General features: G+C 51.7%; 2 protein-coding genes across 15 annotated transcripts in view; one reads left to right on the top strand and one right to left on the bottom strand.

The window, feature by feature from the left end:
* SUGP2 (SURP and G-patch domain containing 2) overlaps positions 1 to 8,682 on the bottom strand; it is a 31,465-nt gene extending 22,783 nt beyond the window's left edge. For 3 of the 9 annotated variants that reach the window (XR_010942406.1, XM_067733325.1, XM_067733326.1), the window contains exons 1-3: positions 8,160 to 8,336; positions 6,569 to 6,700; positions 969 to 2,576 (exon numbers count right to left, since the gene is read on the bottom strand). Coding sequence is in view for 8 of the 9 variants with exons in the window: in XM_067733325.1 (XP_067589426.1) it covers positions 969 to 2,576; positions 6,569 to 6,700; positions 8,160 to 8,190 (1,771 nt within the window). In the remaining variant the exon portion in view is untranslated. The other 6 variants (XM_067733332.1, XM_067733330.1, XM_067733327.1 and 3 more) reach the window with 6 other exon arrangements.
* On the top strand, positions 8,466 to 22,994 carry ARMC6 (armadillo repeat containing 6). 6 transcript variants are annotated; one of them, XM_067733335.1, is made up of 9 exons: positions 8,467 to 8,604; positions 12,683 to 12,725; positions 12,847 to 13,016; positions 14,174 to 14,256; positions 17,267 to 17,840; positions 19,565 to 19,710; positions 20,389 to 20,520; positions 20,895 to 21,032; positions 22,219 to 22,994. In XM_067733335.1, the coding sequence occupies exons 3-9, from the start codon at positions 12,890 to 12,892 to the stop codon at positions 22,429 to 22,431; spliced, it is 1,413 nt and encodes a 470-aa protein (XP_067589436.1). In that variant the 5' UTR covers positions 8,467 to 8,604; positions 12,683 to 12,725; positions 12,847 to 12,889; the 3' UTR covers positions 22,432 to 22,994. The 6 variants fall into 6 exon arrangements, with proteins under 6 accessions (XP_067589435.1, XP_067589440.1, XP_067589436.1 ...); XM_067733334.1 differs by lacking the exon at positions 12,683 to 12,725 and having other exon boundaries at positions 8,466 to 8,604; XM_067733339.1 differs by lacking the exon at positions 12,683 to 12,725 and having other exon boundaries at positions 8,466 to 8,604; positions 17,459 to 17,840.
* Positions 22,995 to 23,174: the final 180 nt, after the last annotated feature.

Here is a 23,174-nt window from a genome sequence, read left to right on the forward strand (position 1 = left end):
CCAGTGCCTGTCGCAGTCAGGGCTCCACGAGGGTGGAGAGGATTGAAGAGACTCAGGGACAAATGAGACTTCCCAAATTGGCTGGGGCAATGGAAGCTGAAAACTCTATCAGAGGGAAAGGGGACTTCCTAAATGGCCACATGGCCACTATGTGTGCTCATGACCTCTGGGATGTCTGGGTTGTGAGAACGTCCATCCTGAGAGCAAAGGGGGAGGGACAAGGGACACCAGCCAGTCATTTCTATTTCTATTACCTTCTTCTAGGTCTTTCCCCTCCCCAGTAAGCCAACTCGTTAACTGCAGGTTACCAGGTATACCTAAGTGATCTCTCAACCTTTAGCCAGTCTAGAAAAGCGACCAGGTGAAAAGGTGCCTCCACCACGCATCCCTCAAAACAGCTCAAACATAGCCTTCCTGACTCCCCATGCTGAGCTGAGCTGGGGCCTCTCCTATAGTCCTCTTAATCCCAGCAAAGGAGGGGCTGGGTTTTGTGACTTCTTTCCCTTAGAAGCCTGGAGAATTCTTAAGAGACTGTGCCCAGCATTTACTCTCCCTTCTAGTAATAACTTGGCGGGGGTAGAGAAGGGGTGCTGTTGGAACAAGGCTTCTTAAAACTTGGCTGCAGGATGACACAAACACCCCAGAACGTGCAACATTGTGTACAAACATATATGTATTTTCCCTGGCAAGGACCACAGCTTTTCATCAGATTCCCAAAGGAGTCTTGACCCAGAAAGTCTAAGGACTTCTGTAACAGACAAAAGATTCCTAACGCATGCTTACATGCTTACAGAATGAATGGCAGGCATGTATACTGGTCATTGTGAGTTTACTACTAAAATTCTGATTTGTTTCCAACTGGCTAAAGGAGTTTTATGTACAAATATCAAAGAGAATGAGAGACATTACAAGAAAACATGAAAAGCAAGCAAATCGCAACAAACAGAAACTTTTGCTGCTTTCCTTACCATCACTCAGACCACTCAGAGCCTTAGCCTGAATTTCAGGTTTGGTAGGAGGAACCGTTTTCTCCTGATCTCGGGTTGGCTCGGGTTCGGCTTTCTTGACCTGGAGTGGACACCCACTGCTGACCAGCCAGGCCTTCAGGTGATCGATGTACTCTCTCCCAAACAGAGTAGAGTCCTCAAAGTTTGGAAATGCGGCAGGAGAGGGAGCTATATCTTGGAGGCCGACGGCTTCTAAGATTTTCTCTTGCCGGAAAGAAGAGGCCAAGGAGAACGTCTGTCCCAAAAGAGCTAAAGACTTCCGGCAGAGAGAATTGGTGGTCTCCAGGGCAATAGCCAAGTCCAGGGGGTTACTGAGGGTCTTCATCTTGACACTCAGCTCATAGGCATTGCAGGCCATGAGCAGGGGTGTGACACTCTTCAGCAGCCGGTCTTGTAGCCTCATTATGTATTTATCAAAGGGCTTTATGATTTCAAAAAAGCAATTTTTGGTCTTCACAGCACCTTTGTCTAAAAGCATGTTTAAAAACTCGTTATCAACTCTGGGTGTTTTCAAAGCAGAGTGCTTTAAAAATTTGATAGTAAAAAAGCAAAAATCTCTGTGCTCTGGTTTTAAGGAGCATTTGAATGAGGCGAGCATTTTAGCACAGGTTTCGGTTTCAAGTTCAAAGAGAGTCTGGAAAAGCTGGGAAAATTTAACATCATCTTTTATGGTGTGGAATCCTGCCCATTTGATTATTTCTATCCCAAACCTCGAAAAAACATCAGACTTATCTATCAGATCGAAGCTCATCTTTCTTCTGGGGAGCCGAATATCCTTCAGATTAAGCCCCAAAGGGATTTTCTGAGTGGGGAATTGGACATCTTCCGTCCCTGGGTTTGTCCCCAGCGTCAGATCAGGACTTGGGGTGGTCTTCTGAATTTGGTCAGTGCCCTGAGTTTTGGGAGTGATACAACTTACAGTGGGCACCTGTTTTGTGCTCATGTTTCTCAGCATGACAAGTTTCCCGACCCCTCCTTTAGGCGTGAGCAGGCCTTGAGTCTCCCCCTTTCCTAGGAGGGCACCCTCCTGGTCAACGATGTTTAGACCTCGGCCTCTGCCCTGGACTTGGCTGCTGCCCCGGAGCACAGTGTCTGCCTCTCCCGGACGGTCCACGTCGTAATCCCGACTCTCTTTCTCCAAACACTCTTTCTCAATCAGCCTGGAGGAGCCAAAGTCCCCCAGTAATGCAGAAGGACCAAAACTATACTCCTGTGACCAGGAGGATTCTTGAGAAACTGAATGGCCAAAGTCTTGTTCCCAAGAGCCACGGAGTGCAAATTTCCAGTCCTGAGAACGGAAATGTCCCAATTTCCGGTGGCCGAAGACCTGGTCTCGGGAGTCAGGGTGGGAAAATTCCAGGTCCCGACCACATTCTTTGCGAAAGTAGCTGTCGTCACTTACAGAAGGGTTGCTTGATCTGAAGGAAGGTCCTGGAAATATATCACCTCTCAGGCCTTCTCTCCCAGTGTCTTGAGGATGAGCTACAGATCCGCCCAGAGTGTATCTGCTGTTGCTATGAATGTCATCATACATATCTGCTCTGGCTCTTGGGACTGTCCTTAGAAGATCTGAAATAAACAATCCAGAAAGAAACACAAAGGTACTTCAGACCACAGGCTGCAAACGGATGATCCACAGACCACCAGCCAGCAGGGGTGCTTTATCAGTCAGAGTGCATTTTAGAAGCTCATATTCGTTGCCAACATTTAAAACGTGTGTGGTTTCACTTAAAAATAGATTTACTACTTAGAAAAACAGAAGACCTACAAGTACTGGGCCTGCATTTGCCCTGACGACAGTCCATCAAGGCTGGGCAGCAGTGACTCTCACTCATTCAGATCTCCTGCCCTGGCTCTGTTTTACAAGCCCTCTTTTAGACTCAGGGAAGGGTATCTGGTCCCCAAATAACCTGGGCTTCTTTACTGCGACCAGAACACCTGTGTGTTTCTACTTCTATCACACAGCAGATGGGTTTTCTAGAGGATGTCTGCTTCCCCTGCTTCCTATGAGGAACTCTTGGCCCACAGTGCCACTGAGGCAGGAGCCATATCTGACACTGCACCCACCACAGCTGGCTGGGCCTTGGCTGAGCATCTGACCCAAAGCTGGCTGATAGGCTCCCTCAGCAAGGTCCATTAGGCCAACCAATTCCTGGAAAAACAGAGACTGAAGCAGATAGGAGGGAAGACAGAAGCTAAACAAGCCACAACAACAGAGGCCACAATGGAAACTAAACACTGTGTACTTTTGTCCTACCCTGTGGAGAAATGAGAAAAATAGGAAACTATGTTTGCATTTGCTCATTTGTGCATAAAGAAACTATAAGGGAAATTCCCTGGCGGTGTAGTGGTTAGGATTCCACGCTTTCACTGCTGAGGACCTGGGTTTAATCCCTGGTGGGGAACTAATATCCCATAAGAAGCATGGTACGGCCAAGGAAAAAGAAAGAAACTGTAAGAAGCCAGCAACAGAAGTGAACTATGGGCATATGAGAACAGTGGGCCTCAGGGAGACTTTGCACAGAGTGCCTTTCTTACTTTCTAGCTTTTGAATCAGAATCTATTACCTAGTCAAAAAGTCAAATGTAAGAAAAGGGAGAGAGAGATGCCAGGAAGTAATGATGGGCCAAGAGGCCACAGGAAGCCAGGGCTTTGTATAAATCCAAGTTTATTTGTCCAACCAGTACTTTCTAAGCACCTACTGCATGTGAGCACTGTTATAGGCCCTGAAGTTACAACAGGGAAAGGAGATAGCAAAGACCCCACTTTCCTGGACCTGTCAGTTGAGGGAGCCAAACATAAAAAGTCCTTGAGGCGTAAGAAAGTGCCAATAAGAAATAAACAGGCGGGAATGTGAGGAGGAAAGGACATTTTTAGACAGGCTGGTCAAGGTGGCCAACTCTGAAACACTGTATCTGAGTAGCAGAGACCTGCTGTGGGGGTCAGAATGGGCAGTTGTGGGGAAAGCCTACCAGGCAGAGGGAGTGTGAGGACAAAGCCCTGAGGTAAGACGAGGAGGGGACAAATGTGGCCAGAATGGAACAGAGGGAAAGAGGGGCAAAGTGGTAAGAAGGCAGAACCTAAACTCTGCTGCACACTGAAGTCCCTGGGGCATCCTGACTTAATTAACTAGAATGAGGTGTGACCTGGGCATTAGGGTTTTAAAAAAGCCCCCAAATGATTCTAATGTGCACCAAAATTAGGGGACTATTATGACAGAAGATGCAAACAGAACAGGGTGGGTACCAGATCAAGCCAGGCCCTTGACAGGACTCTGGGGTTTACTATGAATGAGACAGAAAGCAATGGGGGTGGAGGGTGAGGGAGGGTTGGAGCAGAGGGACGACCTCACTGGCTGCTCTGTGGGGAACAGACCACAAGGGACAAGAGTGGATGTGGATGTTCCAGCAAGGAGTCCACCAAGATAATCCAGACAGTATGGTTACTGATGGCCTGGTGAGGGTGGTAGCACTAGAGGTAGAGCAGTGGTTGCATTCTACACAACAGGATCTTCCAATGACTTGGTTTACAAGGCACTGGAAAAGTGCAGAGTAGAGCACACGCACAGAGAAAGGCTGACCGATGGACCATACAGCTCTGTGACAAAGAAATGGTTCGAGAACCATCTAGCACCCTACTGGGTTCACAGTCTCCCCTGCCCCCAACCCTTCCTGAGGTAACTTAAGATATGTATTAGTGTTCGAGTCTCTAGATAAAGATAAACCAAGATTCAAATACCCATATATATACACACAGGTTTATGTACATACACATATATATGCACGTACATATACCCCCGTATACATATATATATATAAAAACACATTAAGTATTCAGGATTCACATATGGCTAAAAGAATTAAAGGATGCACAAAACACCACAGATATGGTTACTTCTGAAGGATAAGGAAACAGCAAAGAGGCTTTTTACATCTTATTCTTAACTACTTAATTCTTCCCATCTTTTGTAATAGGAATGGTTTTGTCTGCTACTCATTTTTGAAAACTCAGAATCTGGAGACAGCCTCTAAGCCTCAGTTTCTCCAGGTCCAAAGCACATAATAACAGTTATCCCTACCCCAAGCACTCAGGCTCATCCAGCCAACACTGAGAAAGCCTCCTCTACACCTCAGCTGGCTCTAGGGCTGGTGCAGCAGCAAACGGCACAGGCCCGAAGGAGGCCTGGAGGAGGCCAGCCCATGGCAGAGGAGCAAGTACACAGTGCAAAATCAATCTCCAGGCCTACTAGAGCCTCCTGGGGGAAGGTACCTGTGAGCTGAGTCTTAGTGCCTGAGGGAATTAACCATGCAGAGCTGGGATGAGGGATTCAAAACACAGAGAGGCACACAGTATAACTGAAACAACAGGCCCAAAGCAGGGGATGAGGGCTAGGAGCCTTGTGTGCTGTGAAGGACTTCCAAGTTGTCCGCAATCTGTGTGGGCACCATTTTTTTTTTTTGCGGTACGCGGGCCTCTCACTGCTGTGGCCTCTTCCGTTGAGGAGCACAGGCTCCGGACGCACAGGCTCAGCGGCCATGGCTCACGGGCCTAGCCGCTCCGCGGCATGTGTGATCTTCCCGGACCGGGGCATGAAACTGTGTCCCCTGCATCGGCAGGCGGACTCTCAACCACTGTGTCACCAGAGAAGCACCATGGGCACCATTTTTAATTCTGCTGGCATTATGTTTCAAAACTTTGCAAAAGGAATGTTTTCAGGCAGGGCCTACGTTCAGCAGCTCCACAGGCCCCCCAGACCTTCCTGTCTTGCACATACCAGTTACCCGGCTGCTCCTGCACTTGTCTGAGGATATAAACCCAAAATGGGGAGCCCCAAGGGTCCAAGCAGGGACTTGGCCCAGCAAGGTTGGCATTAAGAGATCTGTGGGGGGACTTCCCTGGTGGCGCAGTGGTTGAGATTCTGCCTACCAAAGCAAGGGACACGGGTTCGAGACCTGGTCTGGGAAGATCCCACATGCCACAGAGCAACTGGGCCCATGAGCCATAACTACTGAGCCTGCGCATCTGGAGCCTGTGCTCCACAACAAGAGAGGCCGCAACAGTGAGAGGCCCGCGCACCGCGATGAAGAGTGGGCCCCGCTTGCCGCAACTAGAGAAAGCCCTCGCACAGAAACGAAGACCCAACACAGCCAAAAATAAATAAATAAATAAATAAATTAAAAAAAAAAAAAGAGATCTGTGGGGAAAGCAGATTTGAGGAAATGAAGCCAGAAGCTGAAAGACCTTTCAGGAGGAGATTATTGCAATAATCCAGGTGAGAACTGATAAGAGCTCAAACCTGGGTAGCAATGGTGGGGATGGAGCCAGGAGGTTTATTTAAGAACTCGTCTTTAGGTGGCGGAAGGTGCCCGGGGAGAAGAACCTCGAGATAATGACAATACCTCCTTCTACATAATGATGTGACATGACAGGTGGACCAAGAGAAAATTTTCTCTCCCCTTAACAAATAAGAAGGTAGGATCTGAGGAGTTGCAGATTGGGGTCTGGTCCCAACCCTAAACACACGCTCCATCCCCCTCAAAAAAACAGGCACTTTAATTTACCTTGAGCTTTAAACTGAAGAGCTTCGCCTACAGCCTCACCACTGGGGTCCATATGATATCGGTTAGCCTTTTCCTGCAATACAGCATCAAAAGTCTCCTGGGCAATTCTCCTTGCTGCCATGTTTCTCTGACCTGTAGGGAGAAGTGGGAAACGAAAGACACTAAGAATGACAACTAATTCTCACAGAGTCTGATCTGTTTCACCTAATCCTCAAAGTAACGAGGCAGTAATCCATAATCTGGCATGGTACTTCAGGGGGAGGCCAGATTATTTTAAGGGGGGCTCTGCCCTCATGAACCTCACAGGTGTGTATTGGCTGAGAAGGAGTAAGACAAGCATGTTGATCTTGGATAATTTATTTTGCATCTCTGAGCCCATTTTCCCAGAGTCCCTTAAAAGAAGCTCTATAAAAGCAGTCTTATCTCCGGGGTTGCTGAAGGACTACATGAAGCAACACACATAACTAAACACAACAATGTAGGGCAGTAGGAGCATAACCCTTGCAAATGGTGGTTAGGAAAGATGTGATCTTTCCCATTTCCATTTTCCTATTTTCACAGACATGGTGAAGAGGCTCTGAGTGCTAACTTCCCCTCTGAGAGAGGTGTCTCAACGAGTGAGTGGAGAAATCCCTGACCAGTGATGATGACCTACTGACAGAGCTTACTTATTCTGTGCCAGGTCCTGTTGCAGGGGAGGGACTCCCACAATGCCGTTTACTTCTTGCAAGAACCCAATAAAGAAGTGGGTCCTATTATGAATGAAATTACACAAAAATGCAAAAGGGAGATTCAGGCTAAGTGACCCATCCAAGGTCAGCCAGCCCAGACTGAAACCTGGCAAAAACAGGGCACTGGAAGTGGGGACAAAGCCCTGAAGACTGAGTAGAAAAAGACTGAGAAGCAACACTGAGCAATCCAGTGGCAGTGTCCTTACCCACCAAGGTTTCCCTTCCATCTTGAAACCTCCAGCCTCAAAACCCAAGTCTTCCCCTGCCTTATAGTCATTTCTTATAACCATCACCCCCTTTTACTATCCTTCAGCCCTTTTCCCGGGGCTCCCTTGTTCTCTACTACCGAAGGGCAGGGTCTCCTGGCCAGGTGGCCCGAGATCAATTCAAGTGACCTAACCTTTCCGTGCCTCCGCTTCCCCATCTATGGAATGGGCAGCTCATGATGGGGGTCGCTGTGGGGACGGAACCAGTTAAAAATGGCAAAGAGCCGGATTCAGCGCCCCGCCGCCGTTATCGCCCCACCAGAGGGGTCGCTCCCGGCTCAGGTTGAATGAATGAACGACCGAACGAATGAACCCCTTCGGGCGCGGCCTGCCTCCTACCGGCCTCCGAGGACTAAGAAAAGGGGGCGTCGGGCCCGGCAGGCCGCAGACAGCCCCCCAGGCCGACCCGGACGCGACGCGGCCGCCGCGCAGCCAAGGGCTGAGCCCGCTGCGCCATCGTGGAGACCCGGGATTCCCGGGGTCCAGCCCAAAGCCCTCACCCCGGGGCCCATCCGTCGACAACGCCCTGGCCCGGACCTCACCCAGAGCCCACCGCGTGCGGAGCCGCCCCCACCGCCGCCTCAGGTTCCTCACCCGCCGCCGCCACCGCGCGAGGCGGGGACATGCAAATGAGCCAACGGTCTCCGCAGCGCCGCGCCGCGCAGGCGCAGGCCGCCGCCGAGCCTTGATGCACAGGCGCAGGCAGCCGCCGCCAAACCCTTTTGCGCAGGCGCACTGCCCCGTCTTCAGGGCGGACACTCCTGAGGTAAAAAATTTCGCTGCCTGGAGTGGCGGCAACGGGAACCGCCCGAAAAAGGAGACAAAGACGCCGCCGCCGCACACCTGTTGGCTCCCTCGGCTTTACCTGCACTCACGGTCACCCTTGGTCACCCCGGGAGCAGTTCACAGGGCTGAGGGAGGCCGAGGCGAGGCGGCGCCAAAGCGCCTGCGCACGTACGGCGGCCGAAAGGGACCAGAGGCGCCGCAGCCGGTGACAGCCGCGAACCTCACCGTTTCCCCACGTGGCCGCGGAGACCGGGTGAGGAGCGGTGGCCGCCGAGCCCCCTCGTGCGCGAGGCAGGGAGTGGACGCCGCGGGGTCGGACTAGTGATTGTGGCGCGCCTTTCTGGGACTTGGTTTTGGGTGATGAAAGATCGTTACGGAAGCCGCCCAGGGACAAAATCACCCACTTCCCTGCTCTTCGCTTTTTTTCATTTATTCATTCTTTCAACACTTATGTATGTACTGACTGCCTGCTGCATGTCCGGCCCCATCCTAGGCATTGGGGGGGAAGGTGTTTAACAAAACGGGCGCCAGCTCTCATGCAGGTTAAATATCATTGGGGAGGAGACTAGACAGTAAAAGCAAATAAATAGATGAATCATTTTGTTCCATGTTGAGATAGTATTAAAATACTAAAAGCGATGCGGTAGGAGAGCGGGGCTGCTTTAAACAAAGTGGTTATGAAGGATGTCCCTTGGGTAGCTGGGAAGAATGAGAAAGAAGCGGGGAAGCCCAGGTGAGAAGGTGTAGGTAGGGAAAGTGTTGGTAAGGGAACTGGGTTTTGTTCTGAGAGGGTTGGGAAGCCACTGCAGGATTTTGAATAGGTGAATGAGGCGGTCTCTGTGCTTTCAAGTCTCCCTCTGGCTGCCTTGTAGAGCACAGAGGCACAGGGTATGGCAGGGAGGAAACAGGTGAGGCCACCTGAACCAGGGTGGGTGTGGCAGGTGGAGAAAGATGAATCATTCAGGGTCCCCAGTTTGTCAGGGCACCGTTTTCTTGATAAGCAGAACCATGGCTTAGAGAGGGAAGCAGGCTGTCAGTTGAGAGCCTTGATAATTCCCTTCCCCTCAGCATGCCTTGGACGCAGCGTGGGGGTCGGTAATGCTGTTTCCTCTCCTGGCCTGGCCTGTTCGCCAGGTGGCTCCCAGATGACCATTCCCAAACACCATCTTTCTCATGAGCTGTACTTTCATCCCTGTCCCTGCCCTCCACAGGTCTGTGCTGGATCCAGGGGACCCTGAAGGACTGTCCTAAGTGGTGGTTCCAGAGCCAGACACTGACCTCCCCAGCTCAGGGATCTCAGGGCTGAGCAGAGGGAGATTCTTGGGGTGGGGAGGGTGTGGGGGTACTGAGAGTACACAGACTCTGTCTGAGTAGCTAGGGAAGGCTCCCGTGAGGAGGCGGCCTGGAAGGGCTGGTGGAAGCTCCGCAGAGGACGTAGGTGGAGGTGAAGTGTTAATGAGACAGGATAGGATCCTGGCCTTCAGATTCCTCATCCTTAAAGTAGGCACAATGACATTCCCCTTTAGGACTGTGCTTCTATGACCGAGTGGCCACTCATCAATGGCCCACTTGGGTCTGAAGCGTGGCCAGAGTAGCAGAAGCAACGTCTGGTGGCAGAGCCAGAAAGCAGAGTCCCTCCAGCAGCATCCAGCCCCTCAGAGCTGGCCAGGAGCACCCCACCACCACCAGCCTGGGCTCCCCAGTGAGAAATTCTTTATCTTGAAACAGAAAATCCTTATTCTTTTCCTCCACCTTTGATTTGGAAATCCTTAGCAATCCCTAAACAGGCTCCCTGTTCTGGAGAGCAAAGAGGGGGATATCTGCAAGGGAGTGAGGTGAGGTGTTTGATGCCTTATGTCTGCCACCCCCCAGTAAACTGGCTGAATTACCTCTTAAGCAACAAAGGAAAAGAACAACTAGGTGATGTTTATTGAGCTCTGTGCCAAATCCTGTTCTAAGTGCTTTGTAGAGATTGATGGGTTGAATTTTCACTGCAGCCCTCTAGGTAGATTCTGTGTTTGTCCCTGTGTCACGCGTGAGAATTGACCAACAGTGAGGTTAAGTGTAAGGCTGGGGATTTGAGCCCCCCTGGTTGGCCCTGGAGCCTGTCCTCCCCATGACCCCCAGCCCAAGCATATGCACAAACACAGATAGAATAGTCACATTCTATGCTGCCTCCACAAAGAGAAGTGAGGGCATGGGTGGCTTGTTTCCCTCACAGCCCAAATTTGCACATTCCCATGCCACGATCCTAGTGCCCCCATGTGCCTTTGTCCCCCTAATGCACTTTCTGTGCTTTCTACGGTGCATGATTCTGGAATGGACTCGGGACCAGAAAAAAACAAAACTGTTTTAAAAGACGATATTACAACAATCAAGAAAGTCCATCGTGTGCTATATGTTAGAAAATAGCATTGTATCAGTGTTAAATTTCTTGTGTTAAATTTCAGTTTTGTGTGAATGTATAAGAGTGTCCTTTTCATGTTGACATCTGTAGGAGGAAGGGGTCCCATGACTGGAACGCATTCTCAAATGATGTACGTGTCACACACTCGTAGGCACACACTCACTCACATAGGTTAACACGGCAAAATGTTAACAATTGGTGAAGCTAGGAGATCCTTCCGCTTATACAGTGCTCCTTGTACTATTCTTGCAACTTTACTATAAGTTTGAAAAGTGATGTATTTCTCATTTTTTTAATTTTTGGCCATACCACGCGGTATGACCACAGTGGTCTTCAGAAGCTTCTTTGCTTTCTGGTCTCACTTGATGCTCCTGGCTTCTCTGGCCCATTTCCTGCCCAGACCTGGAATCAACTCTTACTCCAAGAGCCCTGGCTTCTTTGGTGGGAAATGGTGTTTAGAGACCACAGTTGGTATTCAGGGTGCTGCTCATTGCTGCTGTGGTGTCATTTCCTCCAGGCATTTTCAGTTCATATTAATAGAAAATTGGTTATTTGCTCAAGAGTAAATGCATCATGAGTTCATATCATATTTCCAGTTAAAATTTAGGAGTTCTCAGTTTTTACTTCTTTGATTTTATGTTAGAATCTTTTTTCTTTTATGCTCATTCCTAATGATATAAACATTATTACTTATTTGCTACATCTATAACTGTTTCTGAATAATATTTCTAATGTGGTTTCCAATAATATGATTACTGAAAACTGTTGAAGATTTTCTTTTGCAGTTTTATCCTTAGGGTAGATCCCAGTAAGAATATACAGTCATATCACTGTGTTTTAAAATTGCATGAAATGGGCTTCCCTGGTGGCGCAGTGGTTGAGGGTCCGCCTGCCAATGCAGGGGACATGGGTTCGTGCCCCAGTCCGGGAAGATCCCACATGCCGCGGAGCGGCTGGGCCCGTGAGCCATGGCCTCTGAGTCTGCACGTCCGGAGCCTGTGCTCCGCAATGGGAGAGGCCACAGCAGTGAGAGGCCCGCGTACCGCAAAAAAAAAAAAAAAAAAATTGCATGAAATGATCTGATCCACGTAGAAATACTGTTAGGTTCATGACTTTCATTTTGCTCTTGATTTTTAGGGATTGCTTTTATTTTTATTTTGGTTATTTTGGCGTATTTCTTTTCCTAATCACATAAAGCATTTAGTTGAGTTCCAAATTCAAACCTGTAAAACAAGGTATGTTAAGAGAGAATAATGCAGCTTCTATTCCTGCTCTCACCATCCTTTTCTTTACCTCCCCTTACAGGTAACTATTTCTATTAGCTTTTGATTTACTTTTCTTTTTATTTATTATTATTTAGTAATAATAAATATTTATAGTAACAGTAATAAACATTACTTATTGTTATTTTTTTTTTTTTTTTTTTTTTGCGGTATGCGGGCCTCTCACCGCTGTGGCCTCTCCCGTTGCGGAGCACAGGCTCCGGACGCGCAGGCTCAGCCGCCATGGCTCACAGGCCCAGCCGCTCCGCGGCGTGTGGGATCCTCCCGGACCGGGGCACAAACCCGTGTCCCCTGCATCAGCAGGTGGACTGCCCTTATTGTTATTATTTAATTAAATAAGTATTTAATATCATTTTTTATTTTATATTTTATTAGTGCAATGGTATGCTATCATAACATATTTCATTAGATAAGTACATTTGAAGTACATAACTATATAATAGAGTAATATGTGAATAATATTGTTTATATTGTAATATTATAGTATATTATAATCATACAACATACAATATAATATTATTAAGATATTTTATATTTATTTTACTGTTACTACTTTTTACTATAAGGACATACATTATGTTAACATTTCCCATTTTTTAGATAAAATATACTGAACTACCTGCCCTTGTCTGTACTTTTAGATATTCTGTGGATGTTGGGAGATCACCCTTTCCTGTGACTCAGGTTGTAAGAATTTTTCCAGGGTGGTTATAGGCTCTGGCCTCTTGGTAGATGCTCCCTAAGTGGTAGCCAGGTTCTCATTTGCCCTCTGACCCTTGATGATGCTTACGTCTCACCTTCTCAGCTTGGGAGCAACTACTGGGTGCCCTTGACCCCACACAGAGGAGATGAAGATGGCCTCCAAGCACATCACCCAGGAGACCTTTGATGCAGCCGTTCGCGAGAACATCGAGGAGTTTGAGCTGGGGCCAGAGGAGGCAGTGAAAGAGGCCGTGGAGCAGTTTGAATCACAAGGTAGGGTGGTGTGGCTCGGTCTCAGCGCTGGTCTGGCTGTTTGCCCAAGAGTCGCCTCCAGTCCATGGCTCTTAATGTGAAAAGAGTGGTATCCTGCCATGACCACATGCCTCCTGGCAATGACAGCCCTGGGCACTGTCTTCTGTCTACACTCTGCCCCAGGCATGCTGGCCACCCTCTCCCACCTCGCTGGAGCCCACCCTCTACTTGCCTGGACCTTACCCTGACATCTGCAGGGCTGGGTCCTTCAAGGTGGGTCTCATTTTAACTGTCGCTTCCTTGAAGAGACTTTTCTTGACCACCTCCCGAGAAAAAGGGCCACCTGTCTCCCTGCCCCACCTGCACCCCAGCTTGAGTTCATGGAGGCAGAAGGGGTGTTGGTCACCAGCCTCTGGAAACAGGTGACATGCTCCAGCCAGGCCGTGGAAGAGAGTGGTTAAGAGGGAGCTCTTTGCAATAATGTGGGCAGGGTTAGACCCTGCTAGCCACAGCAGGGACCTCCCCCTTCCCATGACAGGCCAAGGCAAGGGATGAGAGTCGTCTGATAGAGGCAGAGGCAGGAAGCTGGGGATGAACACCCTGCCCTCCCACTCCTCCTGCCCCTGATCTTGAGTCCGGCTTCCCATTGGCCAAACCCAGTCAGACGCCAGAGGGCAAGGGAGACTGGGGATCCAGCGTTCGACGTCAGAAGCTGGTGTCCCGGGCACAGAGTAGTGTATAGACACTGGACAGGGGCTGGTGGGGCACCTAGACAGGTTCTGCACAGTGGGGGCTTCCTTTGGGGGGGCAAATGAGGCTGGGGATGCAGCCAGGGTGAAGAACAATGGGAGCCCCAAGGGAGAAGGCCATGGGTTACCCTCCCTTCTCAGCCCACCAGACAGAGTGTGTCCCTCACTGTGGTGCTGGTGTGTAGCTTCACTACTCCTCTGCTCCCATTGGCTGGGGCCAAGGTACAAAGACCCCCACACCCCACACCCCCGTGTGGGCGTGGCTGCTGGACCCTGCCCAGGCAGGGAGGGAGTGGGGTGGGGAGCTGGGCAGATCCCTGAAGGCCTCCAGAGTAGGTGGTCCCAGCTAAAGGGACATGAGGTGTGACTCCAGCAGGCCCATGGGGATGATGGCTGTCACTTGTTTCCTGACTTCCCCATCCCCCTCAGGGGTTGATCTGGGCAACATTGTAAAGACGACGCCGAAAGTCTCTGCGGATGGACCCCAGGAGCCCACACATGACATCCTGCAGGTAGGAGAGGGCAGCCCACGTGGGCCTTACACGCATGGTCCTGCATCACCTCATAACTCTGTCGGGGCACCCTTTCCCTGGTTCCCAGATGGCAGACACAGATTCAGAAGGTCAGAGCCTACTCAGCAAGCACAGGCAAGCCTGAGTGTGCAGCCAGGGCTCCTTGAGTCCACGTCAGAGGGCCTCTCAGGGACCACTGTGATCTGTCCACCCACCCACGTGCCACATTCTGGGATTGGAGCTGTTAGAGTGGACGGGGAGTGGGTAGCACTCCAGACATAAGGGGCAGACAGCATTCATGTTTGTCTTGGTATTGGGAGCCTTCGGGTAGACGGCCCCCTGGAGGAGCCTCTCTCTGCCTCCCAACCACTGAATTTGCTCAGAAAATTGGACAGGAATCCCAGGAAAAGAGAGTGCAATCATAGTAAGGCTGTCACTTACTGAGCACCGACTCTTTACTGGCACATTACAGCCCATCCCCTTAGCACTCAAACTGGCCTGCAAGGTAGGTGGTGTCATCTCTGGCTTCCTGTTGGGGAAACGGAGGCCCAGAGCCTGCCCTTGCTCTCCAGTGACCCAAACAAGGAAAGTACAGCTCACAGAGGTTAAGTCCTTTATTTAAGGTCATCCATCAAACCGGTAAACTGTTGGTAAAACAGCAGAAGGTTCTAGTGTTCATTGAGAACCGGCTGTGGACTCAGTTCTGTGCCAAGTGCTTTCCTCATGCCATTTCAGTTATTCATCCAAAGACATCTGTGAGGGTAGGGTTATCATCCTCATTTAAAGGATGGGAAAATTGAGATCCAAAGAGAAGAAATGATCCCACAAGCCACACAGCATGGACCACCTCCCCCCACCCCAAAAAAAAAGCAGGAGGGGGAGACAGCCGTGGATGTGAACCTAAGGGAAATCATACAGTATCTGTCCTTTTGGAACTGGCTTATTTCACTTAGCATGATGTCCTCAACGTTCATCTGTGTTGTAGTATTTGTGGTTGAATAGTGTTCCTTTGTATGGTTGAATAATATTCCATTGTATGGCTACACCACATTTTGTTTATCCATTCGTCCATTGATGGACACTGGAGTTGTTTCTGCCTTTTGCCTTTCTGTCTTTCAATTCTTTTAGGTATATACCCAGAAGTGGAATTGCTGGATCTCTTGGTTTAATTTTTTGAGGAACCACCATACTGCTTTCCACAGCAGCTGCACCATTTTATATTCCCACCAATAGTGCACAGGGTTCCAGTTTCTCCACATCCTCACCAACACTTGTTATTTTCTGTTTGTTTTTCTTTTCATAGTAGCCACCTTAATGGGCGTGATGGTGTCTCATTGTGGTTTTGATTTGCATTTCCCTAATGATGTGATGTTGAACATCTTTTCATGTGCTTAGTGGCCATTTGTGTATCTTCTCTGAAGAAATGTCTATTCAAGTCACACACACAAATAGGTTTTAACCTATTTCTTTCACCTTTTAAAAAATTTTCGTTTTTATTGAAGTAGATTTGATTTACAATGTTGGGCCAATTAACCTATTTCTTTTTTTTTTTTTGCGGTATGCGGGCCTCTCACTGTTGTGGCCTCTCCCGTTGCGGAGCACAGGCTCCGGACGCGCAGGCTCAGCGGCCGTGGCTCACGGGCCCAGCCACTCCGCAGCATGTGGGATCTTCCCGGACTGGGGCGTGAACCCGTGTCCCCTGCATCGGCAGGCGGACTCTCAACCACTGCGCCACTAAGGAAGCCCTAATCTATTTCTTAATATTCTGTTTCATCATAACATATGTTTAGTTAAGTCCACAAATCAGAGCTCAGCGAGGGTTGGCTGACAGGCATTCTTGACTTTCATGGCAGTCGAGGCCAAATCAAAGCACTTCGGGCTGATGGTATCTGTAGACCCACCCTCACCAGGGCTGGATGCAAATGATGTCATAAGCTCCAGGGGCATGGGTTCATCTTGGGCTCAAGCTGAGACAGGTCCTCAGGTCATGGCATTGAGTGGCCACTAGACTTGTGTGCCCTATTCAAATTGTCTTCTCTCATTATAAGCTTTTTCCCCAAGGGCTTAGAGTTGAACATGGGTAAACCAACCGTGTGTACAGCATGGTTTCATTTGGCAGGTACTCAGTAAATATTTGTGGAGTGAATGAGAGAGATGAACAGGAGGTATATGATATGGGCAGGACTGGTAAGGGTGGCTTTTACCTTCCTTAGAGAGCTAACCATTGGTGGGTATGTCAGTTAGTTATGACTGTATAACGAACAACCCAAGGGGAATTCCCTGGCAGTCCAGTGGTTAGGACTCCGTGCTTTCACTTCTGTGGGCCCGGGTTCGATCTCTGGTCGGGGAACTAGGATTCTGCAAGCCACGTGGCATGGCCGAAAAACAACAAACAACCCAAAACAATAGCCATTTTATTGTTTTTGATGATTTTGCTGGGTTGACTGATCTCAGTTGGATGTTTCTTCCGCTGGTCTCACTTGGGGGCCTCTCATGCAATGGCAGCTAGAGCTAGAATGTTTAATGTCTGTACTCGTGTGTGTGGCTCCTTGTCAGGGACACTGAGATGGCAGGGCCTCTCTCTTTCTCTCTCCCTCTCCCTCCCTCCCTCCATGGCCTCTCAAGCTCAGTGGGAACTTCCCTGGTGGTCCAGGGGCTAAGACTCCATGCTCCCAATGCGGGGGGGCCCGGGTTCAACCCCTGGTCAGGGAACTAGATCTCACATGCCACAACTAAGAGTTCGCATGCCGGAACTAAAGATCCCACATGCTGCAACTATAAGATCCTGCATGCCGCAACTAAGACCCAGCACAGCCAAATAAATAAATATTAAAAAAAATAAATAAATAAAAGCACAGGTGTGGAAGCTGCCCCACACAGCTGGAACTAGCCCCACAGAACTTCCACCAAGGCCCAGATCCCACACGAGGGAATCCCACAGGGGTGCAGCACTGTCGCTGTGACCGTCTTTGGACTGAGCTGACACTGAGGTTTCTCCCATGTCCCTTAGGCCCTGGATGACCTGCAGGAGTCCATGGCCCGCTCTCACCCCCAGGAGGTGTCAGCGCACCTCGCCCGCTTTTGCGAGCAGTGCAAGCAGCAAAAGGCCTGCCGCTTCTTGGCAGCCGAGAAGGGGGCCTACCCCATCCTCCTCGCCACCTGGAAGTTGGCCGCAGCAGGTGACCAGGGTCTCCTGCTCCAGGCCCTCAATGCCCTGTCAGCCCTGACTGATGGCCAGCCCGACCTCTTGGACACGCAGGGCCTGCAGCTCCTGGTGGCCACACTGGCCCGGAATGCTGACTCGGCCAACGTGACCTGCTCGGGGATCCGCTGTGTGCGCCACGCCTGCCTGAAGCACGAGCAGAACCGGCAGAGCCTGGTAAAGGCCGGTGTGCTACCCCTGCTGACTGGTGCCATTGCCCGGCACAGCCGCTGCGCCGACGTGGTCAGGGAGGCCTGCTGGGCCCTACGCATCATGACCTTTGATGATGACATTCGTGTGCCCTTCGGCCGTGCCCATGACCATGCCAAGATGATCGTGCAGGAGAATGGAGGCTTGAAGGTGCTCATTGAGGCCGCCAAAGGTAGGAGCAGGTGTGGCAAGAGTGAGTGAGGGTTTAGGACTGCTTCAGGTCTGGCTGGCTCTGGGCAACTCTTGTATTTGTCAGCTTGGTCCCACCTGCATGGCAGCCCTAGCATAACAGTGTCCTTACTCCTAGTTGCTCCAGGAGAGTTCCAAGCCAGCACTCATTGGCCCACACCACATCCCATGCTCATCCCTAAACCATTTGGGGAGGGGGCTTGGCTCTGTCCAGCAACACAGACTGAGAGTGGAAAAGAGGGCTCCTCAAAGGGAAAAATAAGGGTGCTGTTTCCCGAAGATGGGGGAGTGTTGCTGGCACTCACTGTGGCCGCTCCCAGGCGGAGGTTTACACTTTGGTCCATACTTGGCCGCCCATTCTTGTGCATGTCCATGTGCCTGACTCTGGGGTGACCCTGATGAGGCAGCCAAGGGAGGTCACAACACTGACGTTTGGGCACCAAAGCCCCTGACCTCTGTCCACTGCACCCACTGGAAAAGGCCTGACTGGGGTCTGGTGCACAGAAGGTGCTAGAAGAATGAGTTCCCCTTTCCAGCCTGTCCTGTGGCTCTGGCTGTCTCACTAGGCCTGTGTGTGCGACTCTGGCCCTGTCTGTGGGGGACTGGGGCCTGCCTCATTCTCCCCTTCACACCTCCAGAGAGGGTGAAAACCAGCTGCAAAGTTGGGCTGCTTTTCCAAGGGGTACTTTGCATCTTCCTTGTTTATTTGCAGGAGCTCCTATCAGTGAGAGTGCTACCACAGAGACAGAACCAGTAGGGTGTGTGTGTGTGTGTATTTTTGTATATATATGTATACATATATACGTGTATATATATATATAGAGAGAGAGAGAGAGAGAGATTTGTTGCGGGGAATTGGTTCATGTGGTCGTGGGGCTTTTGAATCTGAAATTTGTGAGGCGGGCCGGAGGCTTGGGCAGGAACCAACACTGTACTCTGCCAGTGAGCTTCTTCCTCTTCAGGGAGACCTCAGTTTCCCTCTTAAGGTCTTTGGGTGATTAGATGAGGCCCACGCAGACCGTCAAGGGTCATTTCCTTGAAGTCAGTTGGCCGTGGTTGTACCACATCTAGAGAATGCCTCCACGGCACACCTGGATTAGTATTCATGGAGTCACTGGGGACTGTGTCCTGGCCAGGGGGCCCTGTAAATGACCATCACTGAGCTCTGTGTCATTATGGCCCTCTGTGCCCCCCTGCTAACTCCCTAACTCTCCTCCCCCCATCATTCTCAGTCATGCCTCTCCTCCCTGGTGCCTCTGAGCTTTGTCTTCAGCATCTGTGTTTAATTTTGCTCAGGTCAACTCTATCCATATGTCCCTCTGCAGCTTCTAGGTGTCCTGTTGCAGTTAGAAAGGTCGCTCCCTACCCAAGATCATAAAAATAGTCTCGGATGTCTTATTATAGCACTATTATGGTTTTCTTTTTTTAGCCGAGATCATCAGTTGGTCTGGAATTTATCTGGGGCACAGTCCTGTGTCTTCCCTGGAAGCCAGCAGGGGGCACTGCAGGCCCAGGCAGCACCCCGCCCCCACCCCCGCACCTTGTGGTCCCTGGGGCCCTCCTGGTACTGGCGGCCGCCCGGCCAGGCAGAGGGGCCAGGCTTCGCTGGTGGAGCGGGATTCGGGATTCCTCCCAGGACTACTGGCTCGGAGCGTGGGCTGGTTTTCTCTCTCCTCACCCCAGCGTTTCCTCCTCCTCCGTCTGCAGCATTCCCCGACAACCCCAGCATCCTGAGTGATCTCTGCAGCACCCTGTCCCGCCTGGCTGTCCGCAATGAGTTCTGCCAGGAGGTCGTCGACCTCGGGGGCCTCAACGTCCTGGTGGCCCTGTTGGCCAACTGCAATGACCACCAGGTGGGCGTCCAGAGCTGTCTTAGGGTGTGAAGTCCTCTTGCCTGAGTTTCACTCTGTCATTTCTCCCGACACCTGGGGAATGCTCCGGGCCTCCCAGTGAACTCTGCCCCTCTAGGCCCCGATCAGCCAGCCAGGCTTGAGTCAGAACACTCTGGCCCTGTCTGCTGAGCCCAGATCCAAAGATCAGTTTTCACTTCTCATGACCCATGAGAAGGACCTCAAATTTAGGGGGAAAACAAACCCACCCACTCTCTCTCACTGTCCTTTAGTGGTGGGGGGGCTGGTCCAGACCCCAACTCCGGTGTGTGATGCTGCAGTGAGGCCACCCGTGCTCTGCTCGCTGGCCTGAGCCAGCCACACGCCCCTCTGTGTGTGTTTTGGGGGGGGTTGAAATCATCCAGACGCCTCACCTGGATGCAGGTGGCCTGAACCACAGGGTCCGCTTCCCCGAGCCTCCCCTGCCTTCTCTATACAGCAAGTGATGAATAACCCTGCTCTTCCATGCCAGCTGCACACCCCGGGGTGGCCCCACCTGTGTTCAGACAGCAGACATTGAAACAGCCCCAGACACTCCCTCGAGACCCCCTCCCACAATCCAGCAACCAAGCAGTTAATGCCTGGGTGCCTCTCAGGAGAGGGGTGTGGCCGGATGTGACCCATGCATTGCCCTCTCTTCAGGACCTTGTGAAGCAAGTGCTGAGCGCCCTGAGGGCTATCGCAGGCAACGATGATGTGAAGGATGCCATTGTCCGTGCTGGCGGGACAGAGACCATTGTGTCTGCCATGACCCGGCACCTGGCCAGTCCCCAGGTACCCACCCCAGGGCAGGGGGGACACACAAGGTGGGGTTGCATGGCTGGAGTCCCAGATCAGTATCTGTATCTACATAATGGTCTTTCCCATCTCCCGAAGCAGGGCCAGGCCTAGGGTGAGGTCAGCGAGCAAGAGGCTGGGGGCAGCGTGAGTGAGGGCCAGGGTGGGGCGAGCAAGGGGCCTGGGGTGAGACCGTCACCCCTAAGAGCTTGGTTGATGCACCTGCTGTCGTTTCTGTTACTTCTGGTCCAGTACACACGTGGACTGACAGCGGTCTGTCCAGGTGAGGTTGCAGGGCACTCACCTGGGGAGCTGGTGACAGTGGGGGTCTGTCTGCCTCCTCTCAGCCATCCCCGTGACCCACCCCGCAGGTGTGTGAGCAGAGCTGCGCGGCCCTGTGTGTCCTGGCACTGCGCAAGCCAGAGAACAGCCGGGTCATTGTGGAGGGCGGCGGGGCCCTGGCTGCACTGCAGGCCATGAAGGCACACCCGCAGGAGGTTGGCGTGCAGGTAGGCGTGGGGGACAGGAGGAGGGGACGGGAGCCTGGTGGGCAGGTGGGGCAAGGGGCCAGCATGCACATTGCTGGGGGCGGGAGGGGGAGGGTGCAGGTCCTCTTTGTCCCTGTCCCATCCCCATCATGACCCAAGACTTCAGGGTCTCCTTCCTTCTCAGCCCCTGATGTCCTGCATCTACTTAATCACCCTCCAGAAATGTGCTGAATTCTGCCCGCTGCTGTCTTCTTTGCTCTTCTTGCATTTGCTCTTTTCCTTTCCTAACAGCCTCTTTAGAGGAATCTGAGGAGGAGGAGGAGTTGGGGGAACCAGCAGCTGGGGATCTGCTGGGGTTTGGGAAAGGTTCCCTGCCCCACCTTAGGCTGCTGCTTTGTGTTTTTGCATGTGGGGCCACTGTCCACGCCTTGCTGGGGAGTCAGCAGAGGTGAAGTGTAGACAAGGCAATGCACAGCCCTGCCAGAAACCCACACTCCTCCCTGCAGCAGCCCCCAGGGCGCTCCCTGCCTCCTACCTTTCATACCCTCCCAGCACAGGGGCCTCCATGTTGGTCCTGAGACACACCGGGCTTGGTCCCACTGGGGACCTTTGCTCCCTCCTCCAGGATGCTGTGCCCTTGGCTGGCCCATCACCTTGTCCGCTCCTGACCACCCCGGCTGGGCGGGCCCTCACACCTCACCTGCTTCTCACCTGCTCTCCCACTGGTGGTGGATGCCATGTTGGGGTGCTTCTCAGCACCCACCCCCGGCAGAGACACAGAGTACAAATGCCGACTGAATGAATAACAATATAATTGACAGATGGACCCTGTACACAACCCCACTTTTCCCACTGTTTCCCTGCCCTCCTCCCCTGCCGCCCGGCCAGGCTCTTGCCAGCATCAGGGGATGTTGCTCTGAGACTTTGGGTCTCACACCTCAGGGACCAGCCCCACCTGCCAAGCACTTGGCTACCCTGAGCTTTAGTCTCCTCACCTGGGAGCTGGGGTGATTAGCCTTGCCTCCAGGGCTGCCAAGAGGATGAAGTGGAGGCATGAGTCTAGCCTGATGAATCATAGCGTAGGCACCTGCTGAATGTTGGCTACAGCCATGTTGTCTTATGATGAGGACTCCGAGGTCAGAGTGGACCCCACCCCCGGCTCCCACCTGCTGGCTCACAGCCACTCGCCTTCTGCTTTCCCTTCTAGAAACAGGCCTGCATGCTGATCCGAAACCTGGTGGCCCGAAGCCAGACCTTCTCACAGCCCATTCTGGACCTGGGGGCTGAGGCACTCATCTCGCGGGCCCGTGCCACCCATCGCGACTGTGAGGACGTGGCCAAGGCCGCCCTGAGGGACCTGGGCTGCCACGTCGAGCTCCAAGAGCTGTGGACTGGCCAGAAGGGTAACCTGGCACCATGACCCCAGGCTCAGTGTGAGCTGTGACTGGGTGAGTCGTGTGACTCAGGAACAGCTGGGGAGAGGGTGAGGGCAGGAAGCATGTCCTGCTACTCTGCCTCCAGATTCCTCCCCCATTAACAGGAGGTGTTTTCTGATGGGTACCAAGCATTGGCCAGGGGGTGGGAAGGGAGCATTAGTGAGGTGCCTACACAGCAGAAGGCAGCCCCTGGGTCCCGGCCTCCCTGCATGCTGTTCCGCTCACTGGCTGACAGCATCGGCTTCATCTGTCCTGTGCCACCCAACCCCACTGCCCTTTGCTAGTAGAAGCGCCCCCTCAGCATTGCTTAGGGCCAGAGGTCTGTCTGAAACTTGGAAACCATACTGGCCAATCTCATAGCAGGGCAGGGATCCCACTTCTGTTCCTACAAGTCCGTTCTCATCCCTGCTACTGCTTCTCTCACCTGTAAAATGGATCACAGATGCCTTGCTGTGCTGAACAGAGGGCAGGGACCAAGGCTCGTTTGTCTCCTGGTGTCCCAGGCCAGCCAGTGATGCCTGGTAATAAAAGACTGTTGGTTGATCAATGGAAGGGTCTCTTCCGTAGCACCATGCAGCATGGGAGCCACAGCCAGTGGCCTCAAAGAACAGGGGAGAGGGGTGCATGTTTGGGGAGGTCATGGGTTCACTGAGGAAAGTGAAGGGGTTTTGAGAGCAGCCTGGGATGTATGATTCACTGTCACCCTCAGAGGGGTGGGCTGCTGGGG

This window comes from Pseudorca crassidens, chromosome 3 (genome assembly GCF_039906515.1).
Source record: "Pseudorca crassidens isolate mPseCra1 chromosome 3, mPseCra1.hap1, whole genome shotgun sequence".
In the NCBI taxonomy this organism is placed as follows: Eukaryota; Metazoa; Chordata; class Mammalia; order Artiodactyla; family Delphinidae; genus Pseudorca; species Pseudorca crassidens.